Source organism: Neophocaena asiaeorientalis, unplaced genomic scaffold (genome assembly GCF_003031525.2).
Source record: "Neophocaena asiaeorientalis asiaeorientalis breed wild unplaced genomic scaffold, Neophocaena_asiaeorientalis_V1.1 scaffold78, whole genome shotgun sequence".
In the NCBI taxonomy this organism is placed as follows: domain Eukaryota; kingdom Metazoa; phylum Chordata; class Mammalia; order Artiodactyla; family Phocoenidae; genus Neophocaena; species Neophocaena asiaeorientalis.
The window spans coordinates 17982271-17999945 of record NW_020175018.1 but is presented as its reverse complement, the minus strand read 5'-3'; the positions used below and the strand labels follow the sequence as shown (position 1 = coordinate 17999945).

The following is a 17675-nucleotide window of genomic DNA, read 5'->3' as shown; positions in this document are numbered from 1 at the left end:
CATCCCCCCCCCCCCAGTGTAGGCCCGGTCAGCTTTCCTGCAGGGATGACCACATCCGCCTCCTCCCCAGCCTCCCAGACTCTAGGCCTGCCCTCCGATCCACTCCCAGCACTGCAGCCACAGCAGAACTTTCTGGAGCCAAATCCAGGCACATCGTGTTCTCTCCAACCCCTTCCGGGATTCCTTGGCACCCAGGATGAAGCCACCCACACACCAACCACACCCCGCCTCCTGCAAGGCAGTGGCTCTAAGTCCCTGTCACTTCCCCTAGAGATGACCACTGCTCCCATGATCCCTCCCTGACCCTGCTCTCCCCCCAGACTTTGGACTCCTCAACGGAGGCACAGAATCTCACCTACCTTTCCCTCACCCTGAGGGCCGATCGCTCACAGGCTCAAAAAATGTTCCCTAAGAGCTAGATGGCCCAGATGACCTGTGCCAGTTGCAGGAAGAGCTGGTGAAATCCAGGTGGTCTCCCTGGAGGAGGTGAGAGGTCTAGCAGACCTTAAAGGAAGAGGGAGCTCCAACAGGTGGTTGGGAAGGAAGACTCTCTAGAAAAGAGGCAGCCGCCCCCCCAACAAGAATCCAACTACAAGTGACGTGACCACCATTCGACTGACGGGCACAGAAAGGCCCAGGGCCAGATGTCCTCCACCAAGAGCCTACCTGTGCCCCGGCACGGTCCCGTCACACCACGCAGTGACTCAGATAGAAACCAGTGCCTGCCAGTTCCCAAAAGTGCACTTCACAGAGATGGCAGTTCCCAAAATGGACTAGGGGAACTGGCTCACCATCCAGTGCCCACTGGGAGCCACAGCCACACAGCAGCCCATTTTACAGACAAGCCAAGTGAGACTGGTTGCGGGGAGGGTGATGAAGAAGCTCGTCCAGGGCGCACACACGGCCACGTCAGCAGTGGGGCAGGTCTGAGCTCCGGCCCTGCCGGGCTCCTGACCACAACAGGGAGCCCACCCTTCTTCCCCTGAAGGAGGGAACACGGCCAGGATGGTCTGGGTTTAAAAGCCCACGGACGGGCTGCAGACACAGGGCAGCCTCTCCCTGAGTCCTGGCCACCGCCAAGCCCGCACATCAACGGGAAGCCCAGCACCTCCCAGTCTTCAAGGCCCACCGCCAGCCCCTGGCCCGGCCACGACCAAGGATGTTCCTGCTGTCCTCAGGGACCCAAGGGGGCCGGGTACAAAGGCTCCAGCCCCCCCTCACCCCGTCACCGTGGCCTCGGGTGCTACATGTGCCTGCACGCGGGCGGCTCTGGCCGGAGAGTCCCTGCTCCTGCAGTAAATTACTTCCCAGGCGCTCTGGTGCAAATCCACAGCTCTGCTCGGCCTGAGCCTGGCTGGCTAACAGATGTTTCATTTAAGCCGCTAAATTACCACAAATACACCCAAAGAGATGACACGCCAATTTCTCCCAAGGTTTATTTGCATGAGGAGGGAGTGGTGTATGAAAATTCTATCTTCCCTTTTTTTTTTGAGGGAAAAAAAAAATTTATTACACACATGAGTTAAGAAAAGAGAGGGGGTGCCAGCACGTGAATTAGCGTGGGGAGAGTTCAGACGGATATAAATCCCACATGTCAGGAGCCCGCTGGCGCCCTGCGGGAGACGATGCTGCTGCCACGGGAGCGCGGAGGCCATGGGAATGCTGTCTCCATCTCCTACAGGTAAAGGCAGACAAGGCCCTGCTTTCTGAGCCTCGGTTTCCAATGCTGTCAAATGGGTGACAGTGACTCCCACTCCACGGGGCTGCCCTCTGCCTCCAGTCTTGTGACTAATTATGACCATCTCAGCGTCGCCAGGTGGCTCTGGGAGCAGCCCAGAGCAGGCACAGCAAGACAGGTGACTCCATCACGCCCAAGGAACATCAGAGTGGGCTGAGCACTGTCCCGGCCGGGTCCACCGCCACCAAGAGGCAGCCCAGGTGCTGGCCTGCTCCTCCCCAAGTCACCAGATGGCAACGCGGGAGAAAGGCTGAGGGCCAGAGCCGCTCCACTGGGCAGGGTGAGACATGTCCATGACACTCTGGTCTCCTGCCCGGGCTGACCATTTCCCACCACCAGCAGGAGGCCCAGACAGGAGGGAGGGGGCAGGATGGGGGCCCCAGAGCTGGCCCAGGGTGTGGCCAAGCCACAGCCACAGGTCTCCAGCATCAACAGAACCCAGTTCAGAGGCCACCTGCACCACCTGTTTCCTGCCCCATGGCCGGGAGGTGGCCAGGGCTCCCCCCAAGCAGCCAGGGTGGACAGAGCTCTGTGGGCCAAACCCCAGAGCCCTCAGCCGCTTCAAGGAGAGTGGATTCGGGCCCCAAAACTACCCAGAGGAGGTGGATGGCATCACCCAGACGTATCAGGGATGCAGACGGGCGGAGAGAGGGCACAGCACCGACGGCACACCAAGCCTGGCCTCCCGACGACAAAACCAATTCGACTTTGTTCACACCCACACCTGGTTCCAGAAATGAGCCCGCATGCTCCCGGGAAGCACAGCTGTACAGTCCACTGCAGAGATAAGCCAGACGGTAAACACACACACACACGAGGGCCGCGGAGGTGAGGTTTACAGCCTGGATTTACTGACTCGGTTATTCACTCCAGACAAGGCATGCGTCCTCCACGGTCCACCCCTCAGCTCCGGCCATGGGAACAACCAGGAAGCGCACTGCCCCCATGTGACCCTTCAACGGGTCATCCCCAAGTGCTCCAGCGTCCCTGCAGTGCTGGGGGCGGCGGGCGGGGATGCTCCAGAACCTTGCGTCATCAGCCAACTCAGGGAAACCGAGATGCTCCCAAACACCACAGAAAACCCACGTCGCTCCAGGAAGCAGACGCTGCGTCCACACGCTGGTTCCTGGAGATGGTCGCAGCTCCCGGGACGCCCCTCCTTAAGAAGTGTTGGAAGAGGGAGCTTGTCAACCAGAACACAGAGACTCACGCAGCCAGGGGCTCGGTGGCTCCCGCCAAGAGGATTCCACACGCACAGATCCTGCGCTTCCCCTCCAGACGCCCAGAGGCAGGCGGCCCTATAGGGACCTCAGACGCCCCAGAGCCCTCCTCCCTTCCACCCTTGGAGGCACCTGGGGCAGAAATGATGGCCCCATTTTACAGGTGAGCCAACTGAGACCCAGGCACAAAGCAAGTGGCCCAAGATCTCCCGTGCTCCCTGGGCCCGTCTTCCCTCATCACCTCCAGGAAGGCATGTGGGTCACAGGAGGTTAGGACAAGTCCCTTCTGCATACGGAGCTACAGAGGACACCACCTGTCAGGTGTCGGGCCCTGCCTGGTCTGGAGCTAGCAGGCCCCGGGCATCATCTCCCTTCAGCCTCACAACCCATCTGTGGAGGAGGAAGCGGTGTCACCCCAAGAAACTCAGAGACAGCAAGAAACTTGTCAAAGTCATACATCAGGTAATAACGGCCCTCAGGTGCCTGCGAACACCTGGCTCCCTCCCACGCCCCCGGCTGGGAACTGTCACCCGAGCATCCCTGCCTACGACCCAACTCTCCAGGTGCACCAGCCCCCGAGGCCATCAGCAGTGGGCAGCAGTGCAGAAAATCCCCCATTTCCATTTTACAGATAGGAAAGAGACCCAGAGAAGCTGACTGGGCTCAGCCCACCAGAGTAGGAAGATGTGCCCAGAGAAACACAATCCAGCCATCGGTTAAGGGCCCCAGGCGTCCCATCAAGAGCGGGCCCCTCATCCCCTGGGACCCCAGGGACGGTCCCAGCCCATGGCTGGTGAGACTCACCCAACCCATCAGCGCCCACATCAGTGTGCCCCCTGCAGAGCAAGGCCGATGCAGAACGTCCCCAGTCATTGGGGTGAGCGTCAAGTTCCCACTTGGCTTCTGCAGAGAAACAGCAGCCAGGACGAGAGGACAGGCAACCCAGGAGGAAAATAAGAAAGGAGGAAACGGGCTCAGAGCCAGTGGCTGACCCAGGCCTGGCCTGGCCTGAGATTGGCAAGCCAGGAACGGGGGCTGGGAAGTTGTCGACCTGTTCTAGAACGGCTCCCCTCCCCTCCCCAACCTGGCTGACTCCTACTCCTTGTTCAAGGCTCAGCTAAAAGGTTACTTCCTGCAGAAAAGTCCCCTGACTCCGCCTAGCCTGGGAGCGTCCCACACCACCATAGCGGTGGCTCTCCAACCCACCTGACGTGGAGCCCCGAGCAGTGACGGAGCGCCTCCTCCTCCCAAGCCTGTTAGGTCATTCATAACTGTTATCAGAAACCAGCCCTCCGCAGTGGTGAAGAATCCGCCTGCCAATGCAGGGGACACGGGTTCGAGCCCTGGTCCGGGAAGATCCCACGTGCCACGGAGCAACTAAGCCCGTGCGCCACAACTACTGAGCCTGCGCTCTACAGCCCGCAAGCCACAGCTGCTGAGCCCGTGTGCCACAACTACTGAAGCCCGCGCGCCTAGAGCCCGTGCTCCACAACAAGAGAAGCCACCACGATGAGAAGCCCGCGCACCGCAACCAAGAGTAGCCCCCGCTCGCTGCAACTAGAGAAAGCCCGTGAGCAGCAACAAAGACCCGACGCAGCCAAAAATAAATAAATACATAAATCTATTTTTAAAAAAAAGAAAAGAAGAAAGAAACCAGTGCTTGCTACTGCCCATACACACAGGGGGCCCGGTCCATCTCCAGGCCCTCTGCCAACAGCGACTCAGATGAAAGCTCCTTGGGCCATTTCCTAGAGCCGAGAGAGGAAAGGTCTCGTGTCATCATCTCCCACCCGGGATGAAGAGCCACCTTCCTTTAGCAGCTGCAGGCACCCCGCCGACGTCCCCCAGGGCTCGCCACTCCGGGGCCTGCCCCAGCACTGCCCTCTGTGCCCGGGGCTGCTGCCCAGCCCGGGACCCAGGAGCGGTGACAGAAACCCCGGGTTCCCCTCCCTTGGGCCGTGCCCCTCGAGGACCACCTTGCCCCCAGCACTCAGTGCCCATGGCAGGAAGCTGCTGGAGGAAGAGGGCCTCGGCCTCCGTCCCTCCCTCCCTGGCCTCACTGGCTCACCTCCCGTCTCGGGGTCTGCTCCCTGGGGCCCAGCCTGAGACCCTTACACTGGGGGGTGGCAGGGGAGGGGGGCGTAAAATGGCCCGGACATCGGGCAGAGCCTGCCATTCACACGAGCTTGTTCAACTTTCCGAACAGTGTGGTGAGGACCCTTACTGCCAGCACCAGCACCTCCAGTTTATAGAGGAAGGAAAGTAAGTTCCCCAGCATCACACAACACATCAATGACACACACCGAAGTCCAGGCTCTCACCTCCCTGTCCTGCCTGGAGTGGCCAGAGAAGACCACGCGGGCCTGACTCACCTGCCGGCACTGCGGGCCAGCACTTCTAAGAGCCCATGAAAGTGTCTTAGATCGAAGACAGTATTTAAACATTTAAATATTTAAATACACTATTCGTATATTTGCCTTTACACCAATGCAGGCATCAAATGTGACTTGACATTCCTTACGGAGGAAGAACACAGGGGCAGGTGTCCGGGCCACTGCGGTCCCAGGCCACAGAGCTGCTCGAATTCCTCATGCAGTTCTCCCAGTCCCACAAGGGCGGTGCTACTTTTTTATTCTGGTAAAGTACACGTAACGTAGGGAATTCCCTGGCGGTCCAGTGGTTAGGACTCAGTGCTTTCACTGCCATGGCCTGAGTTCAATCCCCGGTCGGGGAACCAAAAATCCCATGAGCTGCGTGGTGCAGACCAAAAAAAAAAAAAACAAAAAAGTACACATAACATGAAATTTAGCACATTCCCCATGTTGTGCAACCACCTCCACTATCTAGTTCCAGAACTTTCCATCACCCCTCACAGACCCGTACGCGTTAGCAGTTGCTCCCCCCTTTTCCCCCCACCCCTCCCCTGACAGCCACCGACCTGCTTTCTGCCTCCGTGGATTTGCCTGTCCTGGTCATTTCATAGAAATGGAATCGCGTAACGCTTGTCCCTTTGGGTCTGCCTTATTTCACTCAGCGTAACGTTTTCAAGGTTCATCCATGTTGCAGGATGTCAGTGCTGTGTTCCTTTTTATGGCTGATAATATCCCATTGTCTGGATAGACCACATGTTGTTTATCCATCACCCGCTGAGGAAGACACTATTTTTTTTTTTTTTTTTTGGAAGATACTATTTTTATCCCAGTCCTACAGAGGAGGAAACTGAGGCTCCGTGAAGGTCAAGCTCCAGGGCCCACAGTGGTCAGTGGCACAGCCAGGGCTCCAGCCTTTGGTCCTAACCACACAGACTGTGCCCGGACATCACAAGAGACGGGGGCGTCTGGTCCCTCTAAGCTAGGAACGCAGAGGCCCAGAGGGGAGGGGGAATGCGGCAGGTGGGAGGAGGCCGGGGGAAGCCAGGGAACGCGTCCATCTGCAGGCCCGGGTCACACCCCACCACCTTGCCTCCCGCCTGCTTCCTTTGAGCCCTGGGGTGAAAAAAAACAAAACCGCTTCAGGCGGAGAGAAACCTCTGGCATCCAGATGGGGGCTCAGGTGCTCAGAATCCGTATGTGTGAGTAACCCGTCGTGTATAGAGGAAACCAGCTCGGATCTGAAAGGTTCCTTGTCTCTCACCAAAATGACTATTGGGTGTTTCTGTCTCCTGTGCCGGGAGCCAGATAAGCTGGGCGAGGCGGGGAGGAAAACACAGATGCCCAGTCTCTGGGGTGGAGGGTAGATTAAGGAGGAGCTTAAGGGCAAGGGAGGGAGGGTCTCAGGATGTGACTGTCATGAGCTTAAGGGACCAGAACCTTCCACCACCTCAGGGGTACCTGGAGGCAGGGCGTGAACAGACCAAACCTCTCCAGCTGCCCCGTGCGCCGGGGACCGGGACCCAGACACCCCTCATACAGCTGAAAGGTGGGACAGTCCATGCTGCACCCACGACCACTGTCCCAGGGGGCACCTCCCCATTCCTGGAGGGACACGGAGGCCAGGTGCGGAGCCCCGCCTCCCCTACCAGGCCAAACCTGGCATAAACACTGCCGCCAGCCAGAGCCAACCCCGAGGGGAGGAAAGCAAAACGTGGGCCTTGGACTCTGGGGTCAGGAAGGCCGGGGCGAGCCCAGGCCCAGCCTCTCGCAGCTGCGTGGCCCCGGCAGGTGGCTTAGCGACTCTGGGCCTCAGCCACCAACGGGGCCGCGCTGGCCCCTCACCGCGGGGCTGGGGTCGTCCAGGCGCTCAGCACGGTGCCTGCAGTCCCCTCCCCTGACGGCATCCTACGTTTGTGAGACAAATACGACCATCAAGCGAATGTGGATGGAAGCTGGAAATGTGTGGACGGCACATTTAGGAGAGAGGCCGGGCAGAGGCAGGGCTGGGGTGGGGGGTGAGACACGTGGAGCAGAGAAACATCCGGAACCCGAAGCCGCCCACCTGCCAGGTGACTCCGGTCCTGGCGACGGCCCCCCAGCACCCCACCCTGCCGCCCTCCACATCTCGGGAGACACCCCTCCTGCCGCAGCCGTGAAGCCCCCAGCAGAGCGGATGAACTTGGCAGGTGGCAGTGGGGCAGCATCTCAGAAAGTCCTCTGACAGCACAAGACAGACAAGTGCCCCCCACTCCGCACAGACGACAACCGGGCCTCGGGGGGAGGGGCCTCAGGGGGGACTTGGGAGTGGGCCCCATCCCTGGAAAGGCCCGGAGGCTACGGAGCCCACGGAGGGATGGGAGGCCAGGCGGCCGGCAGCCGGGGCCCCCTGCCTGCCTGGACCAGCTCTCACCGGACACCACGTGCGCACGCTGCCTTTGAAACCAAAAGCACAAAACATAACAAACCGACAGGAGCATTTACGGCCTGAAGTTTAAGTTGGCTCAGGGGAATGAGGAGTAGGTGTGTTAAAAATAAGTGTTTTAGGGCTTCCCTGGTGGGGCAGTGGTTCAGAGTCCGCCTGCCGGTGCGGGGGACACGGGTTCGTACCCCGCTCTGGGAAGACCCCACATGCCGTGGAGCGGCTGGGCCCGTGAGCCGTGGCCGCTGAGCCTGCGCGTCCGGAGCCTGTGCTCCGCAGCGGGAGAGGCCACAGCAGTGAGAGGCCCGCGTACGGCAACAAAATAAATAAATAAATAAAAATAAGTGTTTAAATCCTTATATAAACTCTGCAGAGATGACAAACAATCCCCACAAAACTGAAATGTCGTGCGTTTCTAGCAACACTTAAGCTTCCAAAGGCAGGGAGCCTCGCTTGGGGGCCACCCCTGCTCCCCCATCCCGGCCGGCCGGCACCCACGGCACGGCCCTGCCCCCGCTGCAGCCGTACGTTGTTATTCCTGTTTACCATTTGGGTCCAGAAAGGGCAAGGGGTTCATCCCACACACGTGCGGTGCTGGCTCCTGATCCGGCACTGAAGCAGGTCTGCAGGGCCTGCCAGATCTGCGCCCCTGCCCCGACCTCTCTCCCGGGTCAAGCTCAGGGGCAGGTGCTAGGGGAGGGGCATCTACAGGGAGAAGCAGAGCCCCAGGCTTCAAAGGGCCGGGCTGCCCAGGGTGAGGGTGTGGAGGGGTGGGCAACACCCTCCGAGCACACATCACCTCCAGATGCTGGGCTGAGAGCTTTGGGTCCCCTCTGTCTGCTCTGTCTTCAGCCAACCCCCAGGAGGTGGCTGTCAGAAACCCCCTTTCACAGCAGAGGAAACAGGGGCTGGGGCAGGGGTGGGGCACAGCACACAGCCGAGAAGTGGCGACGAGGATTTGAACCCAGGTCCGAGAGGGTACAGCGCTGCACCCGTCTCCACCCCAGGGACGAGTCGGAGGCCGCCCCACTGCCTAGCAGCACACGAGGCCAGGCGCAAGGTGGGAGACGGATCCAGGGCGGGGCGGTGCTGCCCCCAGACAGCTCGGCCAGAATGAGCGGCCCAGGACCCCCGGGTGGTGGAGGCGCCAATGCCACGCAGCCATGGGGAACGGGACGGAGGATGTGGACGGGGCGGGAGGAGACAAGGATGCCACGCCCTGCGGCCCAGACTTGAAGCGGGAGCCACAGCTGCTCACAACCGGACGGCGCAGAGCTGGCCTGGCCCCGTGGCTGGGCCTCGGGCACACAAGGAACCCCCAGAGACCGCGGCCTCGGGCAGCCGCCCCCCACTGCGGGGCTGAACTTCACTTACAGGCCACGCGCCCCATTCCAGCTCAGAGCTGAGACAGCACCCGAGGGGAGCAGGTGCAGGAAGCAGGCTGCAGAGGGGCCCCTCCTGACCCTCCTCGGGAGCCTGCCTGGGCTTCCTGAGCCCAGCCACCAGCCTTCTGCCCGCTGTCTTTCTCTCCATCTTAATTCTTCACGAATCCCTTATTCTGTCTCCCCTCCAGAAGGTCAGACACAGGTCAGGGGTCTCTGCCTCTTCTGCCCGAGGCCCGTAGGCAGATGGGACTTTGAGTAAATGATGGAGTGACTCTCCCCCAGCCGCCTGGGAGCAGGTGAGGGGAAGGCCGAGCCAACCAGCCCAGCCACGTCTGGACTCAGGCACTGCGCGGCCCCCCAGCCTGCTCACCCACGGAGGACCGTGCCAAGGCTGCTTTGCTGGCGAAGGGAGGAACGAAGCGAAGCACACTCCAGGCTCCAAGAGACCTGGGCGGATTGGCGAGAGGCCTCGGCCCCCAAGCAGCTGTGCGCCCCCAGGCCAGCCTGTCACCTCTCCGTTGACGGGGGGCACGGCCGCCCAACCCAGTGCCTCACAGGGTCTCCCCAGGACCAGGGGAGGCGCCCTGGCTGGGCTGCCAGGGAACAAAGTTTGTCAGGACAGGGCATGGCCAGGCAGCAGCGATCTGCCTGGGGGGCAGAGTGGGAACCCCCACACCCCAGCTTCTGCCCCCACAGAGCCCCATCCCTGCAGCAACCACCCATCTCCAACCTTTAGTTACCTAAAGGCGTCCAGTTTTCACCACCAGCTCAAGTGCCACCTCCTCCACGAAGCCCTCCGAGGTCTCTGCCCCCAGGGATCCAAACACCCGCACCTGCTGAGGACCAGCACAGCCCCGCACGGGACAGCAAGTCCTGCCCCATCCAGCCCAGGAGCTCCTCGGAAGGAAGCGGCAGAGAGAGCGTGTGAGACCCCTCCCGGCAGGAGTCCCCGGTCACCCCCAGAGGAAGGGGCAGCGCTGCGGTCCACCAACCCTGGGCCCCTCCACTCCTGGGCCAAGGATCCTCCATCCTTCCCCTCCCCATTCCCCCTACCTGGGGCCGAGTGGGAGGGGCTCAGGGGCTAGGGAAGGAGGGAGAGGCAAGCCCCCCGGGCCCCCTGGCATCCCACGAGGCTCTGCAGCAGCTGGGCCGCCAGAGGCAAGGTGAGGCCAGGTGGACGGGGGAAGGCAGCTGGCCCAAGAGGCAGGCGGCGAGCCGGGGCCAGGGTCCGGCCAGCAGGAGCAAGCCGGCCAGCCGGGCGTGGGGTGGAGGTGCAGTGTTCTGAGACTTAGCGGGCCTGCTGGGGGGCCCACGCAGGTGGCCACCGTCACCCCCTTTCCAGGCAGGGAGAGCGAGGCTCAGCCAGGCCAGTGACACGTCAGCACCAGGAGTCTCACGGCAGCCGAGTGGCCGAGTGCGGCCCCCTCCACCACCATTTCAGGCAGCTCATCGGGCTGAGAGCACAGCCTCAGCCACACGCGCTCCGGGGACGAGAGGAGGTCATCCCCACGGGGCTCAGCACGTTTTCTGGCGCCAGGGAAGTGGTGAGGAAGCTTTGTTCCATGGATCACTTCCTGTCTGAGGAGCCCATGCCAAGGGCTCTGGATACAAACGGAGACACGATTGCCAAGCGCGGTGGGAACAGGGAGGGGGGAGCCCCGGGGACCAGGACACCTTCGCAGGCCCCGGGAAGGGCCCTGAGCAGACAAGCGGCAGCGAACCGGCCCACTGCCTGGTTTTACCCAGGCTACAGGCTAAGAAAGGTGTTTACATTTTTAAATGGCTGGGGAGAAAAAGAACAGTATTTCGTGACACGTGGAAAACATATGCAATTCACGTGTCATTCTTCACGAATACATGTTGGTGCACAGCCCCTCGCTCGTTCACAGATCATCAGCGCTGCCTCGGCACGGTGAGGGCCGACGTGCGTACCCGCGACAGGACCGTCTGGCCCACGGGGCCTGAAATATCTACTGCCTGGCCCTCGACAGAAAACGTCTGCCCACCGCTGCTCTGGGAGGGGGTGGTGGCTGCCGGCTGGGTGCCGGGGGAGAAGCAGTTGGATTCAGGGGCAGTCGGGAGGGAGGTCCGCCTGGCAGGGTCTCAGCGGTAGGGCTGCAGGGCGTCTTCCCAGCAGCACTGCCCTGTCCTGGGAAGATGCAGCCACAGACGTGGCCTGGACACGGGGACAGGAGGCAGGGGCTGGAGGGCACCGCCCTGCCGGGGAGGCGACATCCTCGGTCACGTGGACCTCATGGCAGCAACGGGCTGAGATGAGGCACCAGGGCGGGGGGAGGTCACCTTGTGCCTCCTCACCCTTGTCAGGCCCTGGGCCCACGCGCAGCAGGGCCCCCACTCCCGGCACGGAGATGCCCCATCTCCAGGGCCCAGACCACAGACAGGTGAGGGCCGCCCCTCGCGACGGACTCCCCACCCAACACAGCATTCTTCGCCGTTCCACCCCGGCAGCCCACGCCAAAGCCAGGTTTCTGTCATCAGCACACGTGGCACAAACAAACCACGTTCCACCAACGCCAGCTTGCGCCCACCCATGGCCTGGGCAGGCGATGCCCGACGGCCTTCCCTGCCAACTCCAGACCCAAGCCTCGGACCCTGCCCCACACAGCCCTGCAGGTGACCCTCCAGCCAGCAGGTCAGCGCTAAAGACGAGACCCCTGGTCCACCGGCCTCTGCTCTCCCCTCCCCCATCCCCACCCCCTGCGGCACAAACTGGGTGCCACAAACCCTGCCGCCCGGAAATGCTAATATTCGGGAAATCAGCGTCTCTCAACCTTCTTGTCAGTATCACCCCCCCTAAGGAGCCTTTCCCGGCATTGTCTCAATCGCCCTCCCCGCATGAAATTTTAATACCACAGATGTACTGTATATCTGTGCTGTACTGTTCTTTTCTATGGGTACGTCTGTGCTTGATGCACGAAAAGAATATGATTTCTTTACCCCCACAGATCTGATTTCTGCCCCCTTGGTCATGGATTACATAAAACGTTATCATTAGAATTAACGTTACACAGTTCTCGTCACTTTTTTAATGTGACCACCAGGAATTTTAAGAGACAGATGCAGCTCACACATCTTCTACTTGACAGCACTGATACAGAAGGACAAATGTGAACGCGTGCAGCACACAGACGGGGGGACACACACACACACACACACACGCCTGTGTTAACTCAGCGGTGCACACTGCCCGGGTCTCAGGGCTGAGACACCCCAGCACAGGTGCGCCTACACCCAGATCCTGGTTTCTACATATGCCTCTGCACTGCGGACCCGGAGCTCCTTCCACAAACGGCTGATTCCGGAGCTGGACAAAATAAAATACAAGATGAGCTCAGATAGCTTGTGCCAGGAAGGAGACAGAGCTCACAAAACGATGGCAACGTGTCAAAAAGACACACGGAAGCAGCTTGAAGCAGTTGCCACTGGTCAAACCTGAGACCATCTGAGCGTCAAAATAAAGAGTGACGGTAACAGATGAGAATCCATGGAAGAGGACAGGAAACCACAATCCACAGTGGCAGACAGAGAGAGAAAGGAAAGGAAAAGAGGAAGAGAAGAGGGAGGGAGGGAGGGAGGGAGGAGGACTGATCCTGTCACTGTCTCAAAGCACCTTCTCAAGAATATTCGTGACCTACAAGGGGGATCGGAGGGCCTTCGCAGCGCAGCCGTCCGGCAAACAGCGCCGGCGTCGAGTGGTTACAGCCAACACCCCCAGCCAGGGGATGCTTGGAAACCCGTGCCACCTACTAGACAGGATATGCCAGGAGAAGGCAACAGCGTGCTCGGGTGCAAAGCCTGAATCCAACGCGAGGAAACGGCAGATGAACCCAGAGGGACATTCTGCAACAAAAGGGGCCTGTCACCTTCAAAGGCATCCAGGTCGGGAAAATCAAGGTGAGGCGGAGGGGTCGTCCCAGCCCCCAGGTGGACCATTTGCTGAAACGGGCATTTGTGGAGACACGCATTGAAGCTCGAGTGGATTCCAAGGCGGCACCATCCCCGCTGTTTCCCGGGTTCAGGTGGTGGCTCTGTGGCTGCAGAGGGGACCTTCTTCTGTAGGAAACGTGAGGGTGCAGGGCACCAACTTACTCTCGAGTGTCAAGATATGTTCACACTTAAAACGAAACCTGGGGCTTCCCTGGCGGCGCAGTGGTTAAGAATCCACCTGCCAGTGCAGGGGACACGGGTTCCATCCCTGGACCGGGAAGATCCCACATGCCGCGGAGCAACTAAGCCCGTGTGCCACAACTACTGAAGCCCGCATGCCTGGAGCCTGTGCTCCGTAACAAGAGAAGCCACCGCAATGAGCAGCCCTCGACAACTAGAGAAAGCCCGCGCACAGCCACGGAAGACTCAAAGCAGCAAATAAATAAATAAAATCTAAAAAAAAACCAAAAACAAAACCTGACTTGAAAAGAAAAGGCATCCTAGTTTCCGCTGGAATCGGCCTCCGTGTCCCTGCTCCCTGGCAGCCCAGGTATCACACCCCTTGGCCTCGGGAACCGCGTCCCCCTGCCTTTACTTGGGACCTCTCAGGACACTTAAAGGCCACTTCCTCATCCACAGGCACCTCAACAACCTGCTGTGTGTCCTGCTCACCTGAAAGCATCTCGGAGCAGGGACTGGGCCCTTGCCTGGAAGCACAGGGGCTTGCAATTATTCCTCGAAGGAAGGACCGGAATGACACAGCAGCAAAGGGAGGCCCGGCTCGGCAGGACCCGGAGACCCCTTGGGAGGGCTCACACCAGTCCGGAGGGGGAGGGATTCACCGTCCTGGGTTCAGGACAGTGAGCTATGAGCGTGGCTCCGAGGGATGCTTGTTTACTAAAGCAAAGTGTGGAAAACGCAGGGTTAGAGGTACATACCCGGTACACGGTGGGGCGGGGCGCGGGTCAAGGGCCAGGCTCGCAACGCTTCAGGATGGGAGAAGAGTGAAATCAGAGGAGGCTTCCTAGAGGAGGCAGCCACTAGACTAGCTCCTACAGGAAGAACCAGGACAAAAGGAGGGGTAGTCTTCCAGCATGGGCCCGGCACACGATGGACCCTGATGGAAAAGGCTTAGGGGAGGGGGGCGCAGGCTGGAACGTCGGCACAAGGCTGGGACGGGAAGGACTTGAAGCTGGAGGTGTGGGCATGGGGGAGCTCTCTCTGCCGTGTCCCTGCAGACGAGCTTCCCAGCCTTGTTCTACGGAGAGGAGGCCTGCCGGGGGGCGGGGGGGGGGGGCAAAAGGCTGGGCGGCTGGTGCCCTAAAGATTCAGACTGCAGACCAAACGCAAGGGCCGTCTGCTGGCATCAGCAACCTCAGGACCTCGTAACTGAAGCTGTTCCAGACACACGCGGTCTCATTAGGGTCAGCAGATTTGGCCGTACCGAATTACTTTAATTAAACCCAACGTGGCTGCCAGGCATTTTGGATAAAAAAAATAGAGCACACCCGACCAGATCCAGAAGGGCAGGACAAGGGGCAGCTTGGATCTGCCTGTGAACCCTTCCTAGTACCTGGCTCTATACACAGCAGATGCTCAGTAAGTGCGTGTGGCTATTATGCGCCTTTGGGGCCAATAACCCAGCTGAGATCCACGCAGCAAACGGGAGGGGCACTCGAAGCGCAATACTTGGAAAACAGGATGTCACCTGTCACAGGAGAAGCCAGAGCGGCATTCTGGAACGAGGGGACGTCAGGCAAGGCCTCTGAGCTGGACGGGTCCACGTGAGGGCACAGAGTGACAGCAGGAAGACGGAAGGGCCCTGCCCACTTGCCAGCAAAGTGTCCAGACCCCCCAGGAAACAGGCACGCACTCCCCACCCCATCCATCCCATGGAAACAGACACACACTGTGAACACCCTGAGAAGCGGGCCAGGAGCATCCATCAGAAACTCAGCGAGACAGCAGAGGGAAGGCTTCTGAAATAAACAGTCCTGGAAGGGAGACCTGAGTCCAGGTTTTAGCTTTACCACTTACTACCTGTGTGATGTGGGGTAAGTCACTTGACCTCTCTGAGCTGTAGCTGTCTCATTCATGAAACAGGGGTGACATATGCCTCCCAGAATCAGGACTAGCTCAGGGCAGGGTGGGTAAGAAAAGGCAGCTGTGATTTTTCTTGCGATGCCACCACCACGGACCTGGAGGACCACATCATCTCCCCTCCTCTTTGGAGGGAAGCTCCCCAGACAGCAAAGAACAGCCACCCAGACAGACCGTCACGTTCCTCTCCCAAACCCTGCACGGCCATACATGGTCAAGAGAATTGTTTCTTTAATCGTGAATACACAGATGGGGACATGTGCCTTAACCCAGCCATCCCTGTGCCGGCAAGAGACACACAAAGATGGGTGTGACCAGCCCCACCCTCCGTAAGAGGACAGGCAGGGGAGACCAGCCCTCAGACACAAGGGGCGGCACCTGCCCAGATAAGATCTCTAACGTCCATCCAGCGCAGCACTAAGGATGTTCTCTACCCTCCCCTCACCGAGTCCTCACAACCTGGCTATGAGGCAGCCACTACTACTGTCCTCATTACGTAGATCGGGAAACTGAGGCCCCCAAAGCGGCCACTACAGGGAGGTGACAGTGCCAGGTTTCAATAAGAGCACATGGCCATGAAGACACAGACACTCGCCCATCAGGGTCTCCCTACCGCCCAGCCCCCCGACACCCCTTCACCGGGGCTGGAGCAGGGGGGCTCAAGGAAACTGTGCCGGGTCAGCGTTGCTGGCCCAAGGATGGCTCCAGGGACTCCAGGAAGCGCAGGGGTTGAGCCAGGCCACCTACCACAGCCAGCGCGCCCTCTCCCCCTTCCTGGCCAAACACAGCTGGGAGGGGCAGCTCCGGGACCCAGCCAACGCCCCCAGCCACCCCCGGCCGTGCCCTGGGCCCCAGGCTCTCTACCAGTCAGCCAGGAGCCAGCAAGCCTGGGCAGCCCCTGCAGTTCACAGCCAAAGGCAGACACTCCCGCTCAAGACCCAGCTCTGCCCTCAGCAGCTCCAACACCCTCAGTTCCCCCAGCTGCAAAATGGGGTAAGTATGTCCCAGGCCCCAGGGGGCTGAGGGCAGAGGAGAGGACTGGATCTGAGGGCACCCGGTCCCGGGAACTTGGGCTACTTAGCACTGAGAGGGCCCAGAATAGTTCTGGCTTCAGTGGGGCCTGGGGACCAGACGGCAGGCCAGGGCTCCCTCCCTGGGCCGTCCGCTTCCCGTGGAGTGGGAGGGTGGCCCCCTGCCCCCGTCCCCTCAAGACTCTTCTTGGTCAGCGGCCACCCCCATCCTCCCTGAAGGGGGGGAATGCCCCCATCTCCTTGGAAATGCGGTCACAGCCAAAGGGCAGAGGCCACGCGGTCCAGCCTGGAAAAGCAGTGACTCACTCCATCCCCCTCCCCCCAGCCCGTTTCAGCTGTCACACTGGCTTGTGAAGGCCAGAGGATCACAGAAGAAGGGGCTGTGGGGTGAGCAGGAAGGTTGCTCCCGGGCAGTGCTGGCCAGACCTGGGGTGGCCCCTGGCCCCGCTGGGCACCCAGGGCCCCTTCCGAGGTGCTGGGGTGGGGGTCGTGGAACCCGGGGGGGAGGGCAGGACAGCAGCCTCCACTCTGCTTAAGTCTTCGCCAAGTTCCCTCTAAGGGGCCACGAAAGGCAGCGCCCGCCGGCCAAGCAGACATTTTCCTGCCCGCCCGGCAGCCACAGGCGCCTCGGCCGCGACAAAGGCCACACTGGAGGGTACAGGGAAGCATGAGGGGCTCCTGTTCCCACCAAGTCGCGCGACCCTGGGGGACTGGCGCTGCTTGCCCCCCTCAAAGGGTTCGGGAGGAGGCTGAGGCCGGCGAGGGGGCGGTGCCCCCAGCCCAGGGCTCCCGGCTCCCCGCCCCACCGGGCCCCTCCCGCCGCGCCCCGAGCCCCTGTCTTCCAGGGCGTCCAGCCACCAGGCGCGAAGCCAGGGACCCTACACCTGACGAGGCCACCGTCTCGGCGGGATCCTGTGGTCGGCGGCGGGGCGGGGAGGGGGGGTGCACTCACTGCTTCCCGGGGCCCAGGCCCGGGAGAAGGGGCGGCAGTGGTGAGCGCCCCGCCGGGGTTCGAGCGCCCCTCACCCCGGGAGGCGCAGGCCCAGCAGCGGGTGGTCCCAGGCAGGGCCCGGAGGCGGCGGAGGCGCAGCCCAGGCTTGGGGCACTTTGCCAACTTCGTGCCTCCCGGGGTCGCCCCTCGGAGGAGCCGGTTCCGAGGCCCGGGGCGCGCCGCCGCTCCGCTCACCGTCCCGCCGCCTGCCGACGTCCCCGAGCACGCCGCTCTGACCGGGGTCCCGGGACCGCAAACCAGGTCCCCTCCCGGCGCGCCCGGACCCTCACCTGGGACATCTGCGGCCGGAAGTTGACGTCCTTGAGGTCGATGGAGCCGGGGGAGAGGTTGTGCAGCAGCTGGCACAGGAGGACGCCGTCGCGCAGCGCCTGGGCCAGGTCGAAGACCACGGCCGAGGGCCACACGACCCGGTGGTTGGGCGGCAGGACCTTGCAGTCGATGAGCCAGCGG

General features: G+C 61.1%; 1 protein-coding gene across 1 annotated transcript in view; it reads right to left on the bottom strand.

The window, feature by feature from the left end:
• Window positions 1-17671, bottom strand: part of VAV2 (vav guanine nucleotide exchange factor 2) — a gene marked incomplete at its 5' end in the record, with an annotated part of 182669 nt that extends 164998 nt beyond the window's left edge. Inside the window, one exon of the mRNA XM_024762236.1 lies at window positions 17495-17671. Coding sequence (XP_024618004.1) covers window positions 17495-17671 — 177 coding nt within the window. The remainder of the gene's footprint in view (window positions 1-17494) is intronic.
• Between the last annotated feature and the right edge of the window lie 4 nt (window positions 17672-17675).